At 39.6% G+C, this 19,633-nt stretch overlaps 2 protein-coding genes and 1 long non-coding RNA gene across 14 annotated transcripts in view; all 3 read right to left on the minus strand.

Annotated features, from left to right (window-relative positions):
• Positions 1-209: 209 nt before the first annotated feature.
• LOC118494696 lies at positions 210-1,009 on the minus strand. The gene is made up of 2 exons (XR_004896831.1): positions 707-1,009; positions 210-391 (listed from the first exon to the last, which is right to left on the minus strand). It is a non-coding gene; the product is annotated as an uncharacterized LOC118494696 (long non-coding RNA).
• A 2,642-nt stretch (positions 1,010-3,651) lies between these two features.
• On the minus strand, positions 3,652-14,288 carry LOC116037568 (retinoblastoma-like protein 2). Of its 2 annotated transcripts, none has more exons than XM_031281501.2 (14): positions 14,095-14,288; positions 10,037-10,159; positions 9,480-9,586; positions 8,999-9,102; positions 8,645-8,782; positions 8,090-8,254; positions 7,786-7,855; positions 7,583-7,692; positions 7,030-7,206; positions 6,236-6,307; positions 5,903-5,963; positions 5,115-5,272; positions 4,116-4,280; positions 3,652-4,009 (listed from the first exon to the last, which is right to left on the minus strand). In XM_031281501.2, exons 2-14 carry the CDS (start codon positions 10,108-10,110, stop codon positions 3,791-3,793), a joined length of 1,620 nt encoding a protein of 539 aa, XP_031137361.1. In that variant the 5' UTR covers positions 10,111-10,159; positions 14,095-14,288; the 3' UTR covers positions 3,652-3,790. The 2 variants fall into 2 exon arrangements, with proteins under 2 accessions (XP_031137361.1, XP_031137360.1); XM_031281500.2 differs by having other exon boundaries at positions 10,037-10,160; positions 14,136-14,224.
• Positions 14,289-15,592: 1,304 nt separating this feature from the next.
• Positions 15,593-19,633, minus strand: part of chd9 (chromodomain helicase DNA binding protein 9) — an 84,606-nt gene continuing 80,565 nt past the window's right edge. For 10 of the 11 annotated variants that reach the window (XM_031281492.2, XM_031281495.2, XM_031281493.2 and 7 more), the window contains one exon: positions 15,593-19,542. In XM_031281492.2, the coding sequence (XP_031137352.1) occupies positions 18,574-19,542 (969 nt within the window). In that variant the 3' untranslated portion in view covers positions 15,593-18,573. The remainder of the gene's footprint in view (positions 19,543-19,633) is intronic. The other variant, XM_031281491.2, reaches the window with a different exon arrangement.

Below are 19,633 nucleotides of genomic sequence, written 5' to 3' on the forward strand. Positions count from 1 at the left end.
AAGAGTTTGAAAGAGTGTGTTGTATCTATCAGCCCTGACCAGAGGTGTGTGAGCGCTTCAGAGGAGGAGGAGCGGAGAATGAACATATAACGGCTTTGAAAAAACAAAAAAGGCGATGCAAAGCATGCCGCAGGCGGCTATACAAAGATCTAAAAGAAGGCTAGAAAAGAATATAAAGGCAACACACAACAACACAACACAGTTTTTGGATCAGCGTATTTATCACAAAATAATTTCTGGAATATGAACATAAGAGCTGAATTTTATCTTTAGTGCGTGTATTGGTGTGTGTATGTGTGTGGCTGGCCCAGATGACACAGAGGTTGATGGACAGTAGTGCAGCGTCGCCTCCTCCTGCTGACAGGCCCTCCTTCACCCCGGACAGGCCAATCTGTACACACAGCAACACAGACACACTGAGCCCATCTCAGTCACCACACAGCCCATTTGTCATGTCAAATAGCCTCAGAAAGACGCGGCGGTCAAGTTATAGAGGTGATTGTATCAAAGTGACCCCAATGCGATGGTCATAAATTGCTTGCTTTATGGTGAGGTACTATAATCTTGTTCCATTGATAGATTTGAAAACAATGTCATAGTCAGCTGATAAGTAAAATGTAGATTGTGTATAATATTTGAGATTTTATGAAAAGGAAGTAGTGGAAAAACACAGCTTTCAGTTTTTAAAAAAAATCATATTTCTTACCATGAGAAGAGTGATGATGTGTAAATATGGCACTCAGCTGGATTTCTCCATTTTTTTATCTTTGTCTTTGTCTGTTGTTCCATGGGTTCCCTCTGTAGACACCTCCTTGGTGGAAGTTGCTGTCTTCGGCCTCTCCTCTGGCATTTCAGAAGGTTCCAGCACTGTGGTGCCCCGGCTTGTGTTGCAACCCATGATTTGGCAAAATCTTAGTTTCTACAGTGCGCTGTTCAGCTGATGGGAGGCAGAGGCGTATGGAGTGTTGAGCTACTGGTCATAACCCTAAGACCCGTATAAGTGTTGTGGGCTCAGTTGCCTTTGTTCTCTATGGCAACCTCAAGACTTCCTGTTAAGTTTGGGCACCTGACTTTGTTGGTTTCATTTTACGAACCTTTGTCTGCTGTTTGTACTGCCTTTTTGTAATTACCTCCTAAGCAACATTGGTTGAGAATTAACTCCGTAGCATGCCAAAACATGGTTAGTGATAAACACTGAAGGGGATTGTGTGTCAATCACAGGGCAGCCATGGTTTCCAACAATGGATGTGCTGGGAGTTTCTGCTTTTATTCCGTCATACAATAGGAATTTAGAATTTTTATTTATCACCAGTCAGTTAATGTCAGAGCAGATCTGTATTTACAGGTCTACTGGGTCTTAGGAAACAAAAAGTGTAGATCATTACTACAGACCGCTTTGTAGAAGGTGGAGTGTGAGTGTGAAAACTGAAAATCAATTATATTAAATAATAAAATTACAGTCTATACTATAAATTATGAAAGTGGGTCCCTTGCTGGTTGGTCATTAGGTAGGACTGCTCGGCCAAGTAAAAGCAGGAACCACAGCAGCGTGACTGTTTAACTGTTTAAAGTGGAAATTCAACAGAATCCAAATGGTCTTTGCTGTTAAATTCTGACAATTTTGTTAAAGAATAAAGAAAATAATTTATTGAATAATAGTTTATTGAATAAGACTGCTATACAAAGACAGGAATAGGAGACATATTTTCAAAAAATGTATGTTTATTGTGTATGTATCTTTTTTTTTTTTTTTAACACTGATTGCTTTTCAAAAACTGGAGTTCATGGTGACATTTTGGAAGATTACATGAAAAGCATTTTAATTTAGCAGCATCTTTTAACAACAATTAAAAACATGGTTTCAGACATGAACATACTCTGCTTTATGTTTACTTCACACATTTGTATTATTGTCTATGCCTATTTAGATGTCTCCTACTTTACTATAAAGTGAATTCTCAGTGTTGGCTATGTGCACTGGAGGTTCAAACTTCCTCCACTTTCCACATCATATCTGTGTAAGTTGAATACTGGACCGTGATTGTTTTTCAAACAGATGTCACAAAATCCTTGTACACATCTAAAACTCAGATTGAATTTAGAGAAACGTTGTCTCTTCAACAGATGAAAGTGAAACAGCAAACAAATATTCTGCAAGTTCAAATAACCAAATGATGTAACAATAAGTAAAACACTTTTCTTCAATATAGTATTAAATCACCCATGATATTAGGTTGCAATCAGTAATGGCTGGAGCTGATGATGGGATATATATAAGCATTATTATTCATAATTTTTTTCGTTTCTCAAATCTGAATAAAGTTTCATGCTGCTCCACCTTCTGCACTTTCCCTTCATTCCTGCAAAGAATTGAAAAATCACATTTCATCATGTTTTCCAATGGCGATTTTAGACCCTTTTTAGGGGGCTCAAGTCAGGTTCAAAGGGCTTGAAACTGATTTGATATCCTGTGTCGCTGTCGCCAATGCTATGCAACTGTAACCCAGGCACGGAAAGGGTTAACAGAAACGTAGTGTTGGCCAATCGGAGGTGGTTGTGCCAGACTCCCGCCTTTGGCTGAGTCTCTATCTAATTTGTCACAGGGAGAGCAGGAGCAGTTGTGAAGTTTAACATTGGTAGTCCCCAGAGAAGAAGTTGGTCATTTCATGGTGCAGATTACAACCCAAATTGAAACGTAAGCAACTAAAATTGCTGAATGTTAGAACATTGTGTCAAATTGGTCATTATTACTGTGACTTGTGAAGTGTCAGGTTTAGTTCCATCATAGTGTTAATAGTGTCAAAAAATGCTAGCTGATGTTGTTGTTCAGTAGCTAGCTTAGAGATAATCGGCTAATGAAGTTACTGATTTAGCAGGGGGGGGGGGGGGGGGGTTAACACTTTTGCAACTTTTAAAATGTTTGAGTATATTCAAGAATGTATCATTACAGAATAAAAACGCACTGAACACTTCATCATCCCTCACTTAATCAGAATTGAGCCAGTTAGAATCAAGTATTCATTAAAGCCATAGACACTGATGAAGCTTGACATTCGCTCACCCACATGAGCAGGCAAGCTTGTCATACAGTTTCAACTGCAGTACTTGGTTTAACTTTATTTATCCAGGGAAAGGCACTTTCCAGCCATGCTCTACTTCATACAACATTATGATTCATACACGTCCACCAGTAAGCTGCTCAGGACAACCACAATCATCTACGATCGGCCAATGAGCTGAGGGTTTAGTGCCTTTTTCAAGGACTGTGTCATAAATAGTGCAGGGCAAAAAAAAAAAAAAAAAAAGGACAGACTGCAGACGAGATGTAGAGCTGACAAAGAATATGGCCCAAAGGAATTCCTAAAGAAGTATCTTACCGTTGGAAAACATTTTTTAAATTGGTGCTAAATGACCAGAGAAAAGAAACTGTTCCCTTTGGTTTTTTTTTTAAGATTATTTTTTGGGCATTTTTAGGCCTATATTGACAGGACAGCTGTCAGAAATGAAAGGGGAGAGAGAAGGGGAATGTCATGCAGCAAAGGGCCGCAGGTCAGAGTCAAACCTAGGCCCGCTGCGTCGAGGAGTAAACCTCTATATATGGGCACCTGCTCTACCAACTGAGCTATCCGGACACCTGATGTTCCCTTTTTGTAATATTGGCAAAGTGTTCCTTCAACAGATATCTGTAAAGGAACACCTGCCATTGTAGTTACAGCCTCAGAAACCGGAGCAGTGAGACTTCATGCTCCTCTCTGCTCTAGTGCAGCTTAGGCCTTGTAACTGGAGATGGTTAGTGCTGGTCTCTTCTTATCACGCGATCATTCACCACATTCCTTAGTCGCCTCTGCCAGGCTGACTGACCCTCCAAGCAAAGCCTCTTCACTGAAGGACCATCTTCCTCCTCCTCCCCTTCCTCTTCCTTTTCCTCTTCTCTATCCAGTGATACCACATAGCATCGCCTGTTGGGTGACCTGCCCGTCCTGATCATGTTATTGATCTCACGCAGACACTGTGGAGAGACGGGAGGGATATGTGTAGCAATATTCAACCGTAACTTATTTACTTAATCATATATTTCATCACAGAAAAAGGTTTCCAACATTATATCCACAGACCTCTCGGGGGCTTGAGTTGAAGTAGTACGAGAGTCCGGGTGTACGGGGGGGAGTGATTTCTGTGTTGTGTGGTGAAATGTAGATGGAGTGGCTGCTGGACAGCCGCTGTCTGCGAGGAGATGCTTTCCACTGTCGGGGGTATGGAGACAAAGGAGGAGTGTCTCCCTACACAAGAGTGACACAGCATTGTGTTAAAAAAAATCCCATCTTAAGTGATGTAGTGATACAGTATTAGGGCTGCACAATATATCGTTTTTTTATCGTCATCACAATATCAACTGCCGCAATAAACACATCGCGAAATGCTGCAACATATCGCGAAAGACACTCAGAGATTTTTTTATGTTAGTACAAAGAAAATATCAGCAGAATACTGCACTTTAAAATTAAACATTCATTCAATCATCATCAAGTCATTCTTTTTTCATTGGTGCCTTTTGTATAAAAAAATTTGTGTAACTTTTTTTTTTTTTTTTTTTTGGGCATTTCTGCCTTTATTGGACAGAGATATGAAAGGGGAGAGAGCGGGGGAAGACATGCAGGAAAACTGTCACAGGTCGGATTCAAACCCTGGACCTACTGCGTCGAGGAAGAAGCCTCTGTATATATGCGCCTGCTCTACCAACTGAGCTAAACAGCCACTTTTGTATACAATTTAATGTTTAATTTGTTCAATAACGAATGTTAGATAAGATTTCCTTTGGTTTATTTTAAATTCAACAAGTAATTCTTTGTATTTAAGCACAATACTGAAAGCGGCAGAAATGTAGAACTGACTACACTTTTAATATCTGTTTATTTATGGCAAGTAATATCGTTATCGCGATATTGAACAACATCATCGCATATCGCATATTTTCCTTATATCATGCAGCCCTATACAGTATTATGATATTTTACATATACATTAATGGGCTTTTGGGTTTTTGTGACCTCAGCTTGTTACTTTCTGTTCTTGTTCAGTTGTCAAAATTCTGAGACTTAAAATTGTTCACTTACTGCAGAGGTTGGGGCAAACTGCTGGGCAAAGTGCTGCATCTTTGTCGTGTAGATCTGGTTGTAAAAGTAAATAATATTTCCCCTCTCCTGGCTAGGTTCTGGGTAATGTGTTGACAGTGTGTTGGGGGTTGGGATACTGACGCCGTGGTTTCCATTATCTGTAATCAACAATGTAATAAATAGTCGCCTCTCACCGTGGAATTACAGTACATTGTCTCCTGTTCCATTACTGATATAATGCAGGTAATATAGTGTGAGTTATTGTGGTAACTTGATGTGTTTAATTTTTTGTACAATGAGTCATTGCTCTCCAGCAACATAATACGTGACTTATGGCTGACATAGATGTGCTGCCTAAAGGGCTTCAGTTAAAGGGAACATGTTGTGAGTCCAGCTGTAGATGTTAGATGTAGTGTTTTATTTGGGCTAACAGGATGTGTCTGTCATTGCAATAGCAAAATCAAAGCATGTGTAATCTTTTAATTAAATTAGCATTGTTTTAGCAACTTTGCGCAAAACAATAAATAAAAAGTTGCAAGTAAAAATAATTTAGTAAGTAAAAGGCTGAACAAAGTGGCTAAACAAACACATGTATAGTAATATGAGTATGAAGAAGGAAAAGTTGAGTTAGTATATACTGATGTATTTCTTAATCTGTGTAAATCAGCTTGTATTCATCACCTCTAGGTAATTAGAGGAAATAATAATTCCATACTGTATTTTCCTGAATGCAGATGAGTGAGTGTACTCTTTTTTTGAAGATATTTTCTTACTAAAGGGTTTCTTACTGTTGTTTCCAGTGAGATCATTTTCTGTCTCTCTTCTGGACATCAGCACATTTTTGCAGACCTGAGAACAGAAAATGCCTGTGTTCATAACATTTGAACTAATATAGCTGAAACCTTAATCACACTTTCAGTATGTTAATCACACAATCTGTCAATTTGATGACACAGTTTTGATATTCAGTAACATCTAATTCACACATCTTATATTTTACTATCCAATTTTGTAAGCAATTTAGCTTCTTGATATGACAGTGACAGAGACTATGCATCAGCCACACTGTTTTCTTTATGGGTCACAATGACAAGCAGGAATGATCCAAAAAAAAAACTTACACTTTTGCTGGCAAGTGGCTGAGACTTGTAGCACTTCATTATGCGTTTGAAGGGTATATCCAGCTTTGTAATCTGTAAAAGCAATGCCATAAATGAATAATTGATTATGTAATATTTGTTGTTACAGTACATGCCGAACTCTGAATGGAGTCAAACCATAAACCTTTCCTGGAAAAAACTATTATGCAGGTGACATAAGCTGCATCAGGACAACACACCACAAATGGACAAAACTTAAGTATAAAATGGTAAACTAGGTTAGCCTAACCTTAATAAAACAAGGTGTTCTTTTTAATCACTTCTTGACCTACAGTTATAATATCCCCTAGACCCAGACATCCAGTTGCATATTCTGTATACCAGCATGTTTACCAAATCAACAAATGACCATAAAAGGTGCTGAGAGAGTACTCTCAGAGCTATCAAAGCCTAGTCTGGCGAGTCCACACAGCATTCTGGGATGGGAGAAAAACATGCTCTGGTTTATTGGCATTTCGTGCCGCTGCAAAATAGGCTTGGGAAGGAACTTGTTTTGGTGGAACGTGTACGTTCAAAAGTTTTTAGTCGTGCAACAGAAAACTTAGATTGGACAGATAGTCTAGCTAGCTGTCTGGATGTATCCTGCAGAGATCTGAGGAGCAGTTAACCATAGATAGTAATATTACAACACAAAGAAAGTGAAAGGTACCGGACATCCAGCCGAAAAGAGGGACATCTGGTGGAATTTCCGGCGGCACTGGAGCTATCCTGGAAGTGAAATGTTGTGGATATACTGTAGACTAATCAAAGCCCACCTTAGGTATAATGTAGATGGCGCACAGGAGCAGTTGGTCCAGGTGACGGTCTACCATGAGGTCAGTGGAGTGGACCAGAGAGTACTCAAAACCAGTCCAGATCTTCAGCCGCAGCTCATCACTAATGTTCAGTGTGGAACACATCTCCCTCAGACGCTTACCCATCAAGCTGTAAACCTGAGCCAAAGAGAAAACATGACCATACTGAACATCTCTAAATATTCCAAACAAATGATTCCATTCCCATATTACATTGTGTCAGTGTTATAATATACAAACGTAGTGTATAATATATAGTAAAAGTAAAGTTTGGCCATTTGATCAGCTGGACATGAGCTAAACAGTACAGAATACAGTGTGGTCTGTCACTAACTCCTGCATCATTTTAATCAACTTTAATGTAGATTATATTATTATTATTATTATTAGATTTAGATTAGCTGGCTTTTTTTCTCTCTTGATTGAATTTTTAAATGGTTATTGTAATAGTGGCTCCAAATAACAGTTATCGTCACACTCGAGCAGAATGTTATGGTGTGGTAGATTAACTGACCTTGCGAGCAAACAGATGGAGGGGGTTGCTTCTCTGAGGCCTGTTTCCAGCTGATGGGGAACGCTGTTGGTCAGTGCTGTCAGACAGTTCAGCTCCCAAATTGAGATCCACTGGCAAAAACAGTCAAATCCATAATAAAAATACTGTAGTCCGTTTTCAATTACAATTTGTTAAAAAAGGGAGCTTTGACACTACGTGTATACCTCCTGGTCGGTTTCTGTCAGGTTGAAAGTCTGTTCTCTTTGAATCTTCAAGCTGTGTAGGAAGCATCACCTGCATATGGCACAAAACCCTCATTAAAGCCACGTATGTGTGAAAAAACACTACTGCTTCTGCTGTTTTGATAAAGGTCTGTCATTCGGTCAGTAGAAAGAAACATTTGAATCGTATTTCTAATTTAATCTCACACAGAAATTGTCACCAGCATCACCTTGGAAGAACCTTGATTATTAAATCTTAGATAACTCCTGGTGCCAGGTAAAGTGTTTTTTGCGTGTTATTGCCAACCTGTTTGCAGGTAGGCAGATGGCCCTCATTGGCTCTTATGTCTTCCCACAGCGGCGAGTCGATGGTCCAGGCCAAGCTCTCCAGAACTTTCTCTTGAACTTGGGCGAGGTGTCTGACTACAGCGTGAGGCAGGCCCACTTCAGCCCGCAACACCAGCTCAATCACCTGTCAGACCATAGGAAATCAAAATGGAGGACGGAGGTATCCTCAAAACTGGAGGTGGCGGGGATGTTGCTTTGGTTCAAATCTCAAACCAGATGGGGAAACTATCTGGTAAAAAAAACTGTGTCTCTACTCCCTCAGAAACCACTGTTAAGATTCACACGAGACAGGAATGTGTCCGTTTTAAAGTAACAAACGCTGAATTGGCATCTATATTGGCTAATGCAAACCCTGACAAATATTTGTAAAATCCTGTCTGTGCACATTCTCTTATTTCATGGACATTTATTAAATGACATGCATTTTTCATTGAATGTACATACATGTGCAAACATGTAAACACCTACAGTAAGTATACAATAAAGCAAGGAATAAAAGCAAGCTTGGGCACACCTTCAGGAAGTGATATGGTGCCAGTTTTAAGATCTGAAGGAGAAGGGGGAAGTCATATGGTAGATGGTTTGAGGATATGGTAATCTCCAGACAACAGGCCACCAGACAGCACTGGAAAATATCATTCTCCAAGATGACCTGCGACAAACACATGCACATCACAAAACGAAAATGTAAATGAAATTTAAAGATCAAAACGTTGATTTTAAAAAGGCTCAGGAAAGACATACACATATAGTAAGTATAGCCCATTCTGCATCACTCAGTGACTGTGCATGCAGTGCCCCTAGTGTGCAGAAAGGGTTTTGTTAAACAGCAGTTCCACCTGTGGCCACATGAGGGCAGTACACTCACCGAGATGTCACTGATGCCCAGCCTCTTCCTCTCTTGACTGGCAAGGCACTCGAGGATCCTGTAATACCAGATCCTGGCTTCACAGCAGCACTTTACTGCCAAATCTGTGAAAAGTATCACATGGATTGTAAGTGACATGTATCAACAACAAAAGTTTCTTTCAGAATCTAATACCTGTCATTAAAAAACACTCTCTAGCCATGTGTGGATTTAAAATACTGTAGGTGAGCAGAGAGTGGTTCCCTGCTCTGCTCAAAGAGACGTTGTTGCTTCTGATAGAAACAGTGATCATAAAATCAACCATAACAAGTCTAAGCTAAAAACCAGTAACACCGTGAAGCCTCTAATTGTCTGTCCTCTCGAAATATTGAACATAAGGTAACAGAGTTCTTTAAATGTGAATGCATTTATCTCCAACATTGAAGTTACTATCACATCCCCTCGTCCCATTATTGTAGGATCATTAATTATTTAAGTATACCATTGGCATTCCCATTTCCTGCATTGTCCCTGTGGTGTTGCAGAAATGTGCGTAGCATAGATGTCATTCTCGCTTCAATCACCTCGGTTGGATCTCTGGAGCAGGCCCTGAATCAGAGGAATCATATTAGTTAGTATAGTAGCATAGTGATTAAATGAATGGGAGTTGTTAGAAAACATTTAAAGTATTTAAAAGGCCAGACAAGGTTTCTCAAAGCCCTCACTGCAACTGTAAAATAATTTAAAGAGTATACCGGAACCTCCTCAACTAAACATAATGTTTACACATAGTGATACAAACCTTTGTCTTACCTGTGTGCCCTTGTTATATAGTGTCAAAACCAAAGCTATGTGGAGTGATATTGCAGTAACACTACAGAGACATCATTCTCTCTGTGACACTGATTAATTATTTAAGGTCTTTTGTGGTTTATTGTAACTGGTGTAGTGTTTTGTTACACTACTAACATAACACACAGAGTTAATGTTGTAATTCTGAGATTCCATACCGACAAAATGGCCGCTGTGTGAGTAATACTGTAAGACGGTAGTGCTAACCTGAACACAGCAATCAGACAGTCACTAGAGCCAAACCTTGGCCGTCCTTGGTTACCCTGAGGCCCGGTTGCCATGGTGAAATCCACACTCACACAGGATGAGAGTCGGCACAGGAATGGGCACCTAAACAAGGAAAAGAACATTAGAAACAAACCTTTCAGTGCAGTACAATCTGGCATCATCAGTCAACCACTCAATTAATACAATTTGTAAAAATGGTTAAATGTCATATTTTTATAGTTTGCTTTATTTATATTTACTATTTCCATGTATCTTTAGCTTTATATCAGTCTGATCTACTTTTTTTAAGAAGGTAGGCATCATGACAACACTCACATATTGTACTTAAAAGTGATAAAGTGATAAGTTTCACCCTGGAAACGGTCTTGCACCAAAACCTGTAGAAAAACATGCACAGGGTTTCTGTGAAGTCAAACGGCCAGCCTTTCCAAAGCTAAATAATCTGACTACCAGCATCTCACAAATGTACACATTACATCTTGTTTGAACACAAACACAAATGTACCTACCATTTAGGCTAGTGGTTGTTACTTCCTGTAACCAAGTCAGTGGCCCAGCCAATAAAGCCAACCAATAGTTATAGCATGAAACTCAACAACTTGTGTACAAATAAATTAGTAATGTGTACGAATATTACTTAGTAAATTTTAGAGGTGCCAGTAGGTGGATTTTTGAACTTTGGACAGAGCTAGGCTAGCTGTTTTCTCCTGCTTCCAGTTTGTATGCTAAATTAAGCTAATCCCCTGCTGGTTGGAGCTTCATATTTAGCATACAGAAACAAGAGTGGTATCAATCTTCTCATTTGTGATGAGTCACATGTGTTACTGTACATCATACGTAAATGTTGACTGATGGGTTGAGTGTGTAACAAGAGGACTATTTTAGAAGCCAGAGAAGACTTGGCAAACAAGATAATTTTCAGTTTAACTGACTGTTATGTTCTTTGTCAGCTTCCATTACAGGAGCTTTAGTCCCAGGCTGTATGATGTGAACAATGATCACAGGTTATCGGAGGCCATGGGTCTTATCCAACACCACTTGTAACGGGGTATTTTTACATAGTTGTAGTACTATTGGTACTGTTACTTTGAAAATTCCTTCCTCCACTGGAAAAAGCCCTCTTCTCTACCTCACCCATTTAAGTTTCTGTGTGTGTTTGTTCCCCTCCACGTCCGGCCTCAATGGACACTCTGTTCCTCTAATCATTCCCACATGTGCTGTTTATCATTCTGAGTTACTGTCCTCACTGAGTCAGACAGACATGCAGACGGCATGTGGTGATACACGTGTGTGTGTGTGTGTGTGTGTGTGTGTGTGTGTGTGTGTGTGTGTGTGTGTGTGTGTGTGTGTGTGTGTGTGCGAGATACAGAGAAGGAAACAAGCTGAGAGACTAAGAAAGCTGGGAGAGGTTGCACGATACTTAACTGTGATTGTGTTTCTTCATTGGTCTTGTAAGTCTATACAGGCTGGGCACCATGTGTGCAGGACACTTATTATACAAATCAAATATAACCATACTCTTTTACTCATACTCTTTCTACAACTTTTATTGTGATAATGAACCTAATATGTCCTCTTCATGGAGCCATTTTGAGCCCATCACTTTATCAGATTTAGTTAAAAATGTTATTTTCTTTCTTTTGGAGATACTATGTATAAATAGTCACAGTCAGTCTAGCTGCCTGTTGTAAAAAGCTCTCTGGACTTTCTTCCTTAAAACATTGCTTGTCCACTCACACAGGCTGGTATTCTAAATAACACTCTTAATGACCCTTTTTTTTGACAATGACAGTGGCTTTACAGCTATAGCTTTCATTGTGAAAGCTATAGCTGTAAATGAAAAAATTCATAGAACTTTATTCGGAACATACGAACAGAACATCGCGCTCCACTGCTCACAGAAATTGTGCTATCCTGAAAAGATCCTCTGCCTTTGCACAGACAGCTTTCTCTTTTAAAACCATTAAACAATGGAATCAACTACCAGGCAGTCTAAAGTTGTCTGTAGATTTGAATTATTTCTCTCGAAACTTAAAGAAATACATCCTTGATAACCAGCTGTGTGAGCATCAGCACACTTAAAAGTTTACAAATGTAATATTGAAGTAAATGTTTTTGACTATGTTGTATATATTTTAGGCTGTGATGGTTTTTTTGATTAGTTTTTCATTTAAACATCTGATTAGTGTTTAACTAATCTTGCATGTATTTGTCAGTGCTACTGACAGTTATTTGTAATGTAATGTTTTATTATTGTGTGCACCTGCCCGGGGACTGCAGATGGAAACTAGCATTAGCTAACTCTGGTACAAAACATCTTTTCGTAAGATTAATGTATTTTGTACATTGTCCCTGACAAATAAACTAATTAAATAAATAAATAAATAAATTACAAGCTACCTTTGTTTCAGTCTGCAACCGTTTCCTCCACTAATGTCACACAGCTTTGTTATTAATGGTATTTGATTCTGACCTTTGCTTTAACACTCACGCAAGACGCTTCTTCACTCTTGCTTTATTCGTCTGTCTTCACACATCTCCAAATAAGGTCCCTTTTATCCTGTGATGATCTTAATGAAGTAGTTAATGACATTAATTATTGATCATTATTGCAGCTCATTTGTCTACTGCCTCAGGCGGGTTTGGCCCGAATGGATTTTAAGATTTTATTGTTAACATTAAAGGGCTTCTCCTTTGACCTGGGAACCACAGGTCTTATTTGTTGTATAGATGTCTAGGTAAATCACCAGGTTACATGTGTTAAGATCAGGAGAGAGAACATCTCTACATCTTCCCATTCCGTTTTGTTTGAGAATTTAATTATTTGGGGTCAAATAAGGTTAATATGTTTTTACTGTTGTGTAATGCCAGGTTTGTCTCTGTGAGAGTGTAAACTAGGACATAACAGTAATAATCAGTGTAAGGAACAGAGAGACTTATATAAAAGATACTTCTTCACCAAAGCATATTTCCATAAAGCATTGTCCGGTGGGTCTGCAGTGTATTCTGTGTGGAGGGAGCAGAGACCTCAAAGACGGTCTTTCCTCTGAATGAGCACTGTCTTCACAGCACTGCAGGTTAATGGACTAAAAAATGCTTTCACTTGATTCACTTTATTCTCAGATGCAACACTTTCAAATACTGAAATCAGGAGAGTAGACCGTGTATTTATGACACATTATCTCTTCATCAGTCAATTTTGACAGCTGCAGGTTTAAGACAAGATAATTGTTGCAAGAAAACACTCAAAACTAATACAGACTGACTGTATCCGCGTTAGTAGGCACGCAGCTGCTCATACACACTGTATGAGACTTTGAGTCATACCGTACATACAATATGACCTCCAGGCCCTGACCATTACTTATCTGATTAACAATGCCCAGATCTGTGAAGAAATCTTTCTTCATGGACCTTTGACAACCGATGGGTTAATGTGCCATTACTAAGGGTAGTCCCTGACAGCTTTCCATATAATGTCAGAACACATACAGAGAATTCGACTGTCTTTTTGTTGCTCTCAAAGTACACAGAAATAGACATACGGCTAAAAGCAACATCCAACACGTTTTTTTGTTTTTATTTTCCTGGAAAGTCTGTAATAAAATCATAAATCAATTTACACTCTGAGAAATGCACAATCTGCTGCCAATTTTTATGGGTTACACCCTTTTCCTGTTTTCTTCACTGACAGAAGTTACAATGAAATGGGCCTTACTTCCACTTTCAGACACGTGCTAAGCATTTAAATGTTACTTTAGTTAACTGAATTAATGTCGTTTTTGATTATCAATAAAACTGTATTATAAGTGCATTAGGCCTGGCTGCAATTGACCCATTTAAAATAGTCAACTGTAAACCGTAGAGGTTCAGTCTGTGCTACAGCATTTAGTTATTATAACTCATGCAGAAGTGGATGATGACAGTGTTACATTTTGCTTGTCAGCTGACTTCTCATGCAATATATCAGTCATGTCATCTAAGTTGAACTTTTGACCTAGAAAACTAAAGTCATATAGATGGTAAAAGTCACTTACCAGTGGCAGTCACTCACACAAACTGAGTTGTTTTGGTTTCAAGAGCCAGATTGAGTCTTTTGATCTAAGAATCCCCTGTATGGCTCTTATATGTCCGGCTGGTAGCACAGAAATGGTGCAGCGTGGTTCACAGCAGGTTGAGGAAGTTCAGCTCATTGGCCTTTCTCAGACATGCCCCAACTTGTCACTTGGGTCTTGTTGCTATGAGAAGCAATGAACAGTTGTTGAAGTAACCTACACAGGCCACTGAGCGCCACCAAGAGGAGGAGTGGAGGACTTAGAGTAGAGAGGAAAACGTGTTAACCCTTTGCTGATGTTCAGCAGTTTAACTGTTTACCCACTGATGTGTTAAACCCTGCATGTGGTATTGGTTAAGAAGAGAATTAGAAAACAGTTTGATGGACAAACAGCAGCACTGTTTATTATGAATCATAAAAGCTACTAAAGAATGTTGGTAACATCAAGCAATGACATATTTCTAGATACATTTAAAGTGCTCATATTATGCTCATTTTCAGGTTCATAATTGTATTTAGAGGTTATATCAGAATAGGTTTACATGGTTTACTATTAAAAAAAAAAGCACCATAATTTTGTTGTACTGCACATTGCTGCAGCTCCTCTTTTCACCCTGTATGTTGTGAGACATCTCACTACTGTTCCATCTTTGCTGGGAGTCGCACATGCGCAGTAACTATGTAAGGACTACTAGCCAGTCAGAAGCAGAGTATGAGGGAGTGCCACGCTAGCAGCTAGGCGAGCATTATAATGTGTGTTACAAAGTGCCGCACGTTCGTCACAGAAGTAAAGGCTGGACTACAACAGAGCTGTTTGGAGCAGTTTGTGGAGATGGTAAATGCTTTTTCACTCTGTAAACCTATAACGTGCACAAAAAAGATATATAACACAATAAAGGAAAGGGAAAAAGCCAAAAAGCACAATATGAGCACTTTAAGATTAAGTGAATCACCAACATTGAAAGTTTTCAAAACATTTATGCAATACTTAGGCTATGTACCACATGCTGCATTACAATAGCTATAATTAGCACAGAGAACCCAATGATGCTCCTTTTTTTCTACTTGCACTCTGAATATTGATGTTGTTAGTAACACCTGTTTTCTGATTTGTTACTCTAGAACGTTGATTAAAAAAGGAACCTCTTTATACTTCTTTTAACTTAAAGTTAATTTCATATTTTCTAATGTAGAACATTCTACATTAGGGTTCAGTTACCTCAATTTAAGTACAGTTTATTTTCTGTCACTGCAGTTTTAATGCATAGAAAAGCTTACGAAGTGCTTTCATCCAGGATCAGAAGATCATTATTTCCTGTGCCTTCCCACTGAATCTGCTTTCTACAGCGAGTGCCAGTGTGGAAAACGGATTGGAGCAGAACAGTAATAAAGTGTACACTTGAGGAGTGCCATAAAGATCCCAACACTAATGATTTCTTGAATAAGGCGCCGAGACAAAGCAACAGGCAAGGCACGCTCAATTGATAGTCAGAAGAATATGTTTAATAAAAATAATTAAACCTCAATTTCCTCTATAGAACTTCATAGAAAGTAATCCAATAAATTACAAATGACTTTTAAGACGCATTTTCCTGCACTACATAAAGAATTATTTTGACTACACAGACCACAACTTGCAAATATTACAACTGTCCAACGAAGAAAAAAAAAAAACTGACCAGGGTGACATTTAGGATATTATCAAGCTTGAAAATCAAAATACAAAACCAATGATGCTCGTTTTGTCATCTCAGTGATAACATGTATGAAAACGGAAAGTAAACCTCATTGTACAGCAGTAGTGTGTTTTGTAATTCCTCTTGCATATTGGTCATTGTTTACTTGTGTTTAACGCACAACACTGCCTCTCTAGCAGCAACAGTGCTTTGGGAGTCCTTGTACAGTTACAACCTCGAAAAATAATTAAAGACAAGCAAAAAGTCCAATCTTTAGTCTACCATTTTTTCCATATGTGGCCAAGAGGTTTAGCACAGTCATCAATCCATCAACCCATCGCTGTGGGGCAACAACACAAATTAACAAGTCATTAGATCAATCACCTACAGCAGAAGAAGCAATGGCTGGGTGTTTGCATAAGGGCACTACAAGTTTAAAGAGAGCAGAGGTGCAGATATACAAAATGACAGTGGCATATTTAAGTTCATTGCTCAGACATAGAAAAATACTGTAATGTTAGTAATAAAAAAAAAAAAAAAAAATGCAATTGCATTGCAAGCAAAACCCATGACGAGGTGTATATATAACAGGCATACAAGGAAATCACTTTAAAGCAGCATCGGAAATCAAAAGGTGTCTTCAGTCTTTGTGTTCAGACCGCGGGACTGCTCATGGTTTCACCCACTACAGAACAATGCTACAGCAATATTTAAGAACTAATCAGACTGAGTTAATTCGGGGGGGAGGGGGGTGGACAGAAACCTCACCTCAGAAATAATTTTGAAATGTGTATCTAACAGTCCACTGTGTAACAGCAGTCCTAGAGCCAGAGAAAATTACAAAAGGTACTTCGGCTTGAGTGAATTCCAGTGTTTATGTGTATCCTGGTTACAGATGAACGTGAAAAATGTGCAGGGACGATGAACGAAATGCACAGGCATGGACGTGGAGCACAAATCTGAGCGGTTAGTTTGTCATACAGACAATCAGTCATCATCAGTCAAATGAGAGCGTGAGGTACAGGATAAGGGCACTTCTACATCTAGCTGAAGCTCCATTAATCAGCAGAACAGAGTCGAGACAAAGTGAAATACACACAACCAAGCTGCAAACTCCCAACACACGTTGCTATTGTTTAGCCCTTCCTGAAGCAAACCTGTCTGGCACAGTGTTAAGTGTAATACTCAGACGATGACAATTACTACAATCTTAAGAGAGGATTTGAACTATTTTGTGCTTGTGCCGTGCATGTTGTGTAAGACTTTGGTAGACAGGTGCTCATGTAACACAGAGTCCAAAGGACTGTAATTTCCTCCAAATTTCTTATGGCATGTTTGAAAGTCAAAAACACTTGTAATGGTAGTAGTTTTCTACTGGTCGTAGCCTTGCAAGGCACCCTCCTTAATACACAACAATTAAACTGGAAAGTTATGGAAGCGAGAGATAACCAGGTGAGAGGAGTCCAGCCAAAGAAAACACAGTGGAAGCTCACAGTAAAAAAAGGGCCTCTGACACACACATTCCAGCAGAAACGAGGACATTATGTACATGGACAGCAAAATAACACACCCATGCAAATGTACATCTGCACAGTGAAGCAATCCATCTAGCACAGTTGAGGTAAAATACAGTTTAATATGCCGGGGTTGTTGTTGGAATATCCATATCATCAGTAATCCTGAATTTGTCTTCTACATAGAGACCACAAAACTAAGTCAAAACCTCAAAAGGGTCAAAGGGCAGTTTTTTTTTGGCACACAGTAAAAGGTTGTTTTCTGTTCCCCACAGCTCGAGGAGTTTATTAGACTCAGATACTGTAGTCAAAATCAACAGATGTGCAAGTGAACGTGTATGCCTACTGGGAGTAGCTAAAGTGCACCAGGGACATGTTGTGACATGTTTGTAAGGTGATGGTGAAAATGAGTTTCTAAAAATCAGATAATGTGAAAAATGAAACCTCAAAAAGAAATTACAACAGATAATTTAATTAGAATCCATTTGACAGCTTTAGGCTTATGGGTTTTATAAAAAAAAAAATTCCCCAGGTTTCCCCCCAAATTCGATATTAAAGCGGGAGCTTCAGGTAATTTGGGTTTCTAAAAAGTTAACTAATGCAGGAACAAACTCAAAATGATATGAAGGTAAGTGACAGGTAAGTGAGGCTGCGTGAGTTGTGCACTGGGGTGGAACATGGCAGATAGAATCTACAGCTTCAGTGACATTCATTAGCTGCCCAAGTTATTGCTGACATATCCAACGTATGATCTGCAAAGCATAAGTGTCAACGAACCTGTAAAAGTACCGAGTATTTACAAGAGAAACCCAAGTGTTTGTCAAGTGTCATTCCCCCAACCCCCAACAATCAAAATATATTAATAGTACAGCTCAACGAGCATGTTGATGTGGTTTCACTTTTTTAATAAAATTAAATCCTGACATAATTACAATAATGCCGTTTTTTTTTGTTGCAATTGTACATAATTGTGGTACAAGTTCACAAAGTTCAGAAATCTACTAAAGTCTGACATGCAAAATGTCTCAAAACAAGACTGTACCTTGTGAACAAACACTGAAATTTTATTTCAGTTCATTTTAAGTCAGTTTTTCCTGTTTTTTTTAAAGGTTTTTGTAGTCTTTATTACACAACATTTTAGTTAGTTCTTGTATTTACATGTAAAGAAATCGCAACATTAAGTGCTGGAAAATCCATATATATGTGAATATATGTATACATTTCTAGGCGATACATAAATAAATTTATAATTATATATTCATAGGATCATTCCTAATCACTGGAGTCTGAATCATCTGATGAAGAAGAGCTCCCAGACTCTGATGAAGATGACTCAGCTTTCCCCGAACCCTCAGGACCACTGTTTTCCTTTTGTTCTGCAGAGTCGTCTTCTTCTTCTTCGTCTTCTAATGCCTCGTCATCCTCGCCTCTGTCCCTTTCTGCCGCTCGCCGAGCTATCTCCTGTGGCGATGACTGGGAGACTGCAGGTGGCGGAGGACGAGCAGGAGGTAGGGTGGGGTCACTGTTTGAGCTCTGAGGCTGTGTGGCAGACACAGGAAGGTTAAGGCCTGGAGTGAGAAGCATCCCTGGGTAAAGCATACTGGAGAGTAACAAGGGGTTAAGAGACAGTGGGTGACCGGAGGCTGCAGAGGCAGCTGAAGCACTTTGTGGGGCGGTAGCAGAGGAAGCGGAGCTGGAAGTGGAGGAAGGAGTAGAGTTTGAGACCTCTGTCCTTTCTCCTTTGGTGTCTGAGGTGTGAGAGGGGGCTTTAGAGGCAGACAGCTCTCCTGTCACAGCGCTGCTGGTTCCCTTTGTCTTCTCCTCAGAGCCTGCTGTGCCTTCCTGAGCAGGCTTCCCGAGCAAGCTGCTCATGCCAAGCAGGTTTGGCAATCCAGCCATACCAGACAGCATCATGGGAAACATGGCAGCTAAGTTACTTGCGGCCAGGTTGCTAGCGTCAGACGGCAGCCCCATCAGGCCTGCGGTGAGCTGCAGGGACTGTAAGCTCTGGAGGTTTTGCTGGAAGGCCTGCAGGCTGCTCAGGTCCATTCCAGAGAGGAGGCCGTTGGCCAGCATGGGGTTCAGACCCAGGGCGGAGGCTGCTGGGTTGGGTGCAGCAGCGGCTGCTGCCGCCGCCACCTTAGCCAGAGGATTCTTAGGTCGGCGTCCACGTCGGCTCACCTCCTCGGGAACGATGGGCCCCGTCAGGATCCTGTCAAACATGCTCTCTGGGAGGTAACCCTAGAGAAAACATGGAATATACATGCAGGATTAGTAGTTTTACACAGCACAGCTAAAGATGATTTTTCATTACAAATATCATAGTACAAGT

This window comes from Sander lucioperca, chromosome 3 (assembly GCF_008315115.2).
Source record: "Sander lucioperca isolate FBNREF2018 chromosome 3, SLUC_FBN_1.2, whole genome shotgun sequence".
Taxonomy (NCBI): Eukaryota; Metazoa; Chordata; class Actinopteri; order Perciformes; family Percidae; genus Sander; species Sander lucioperca.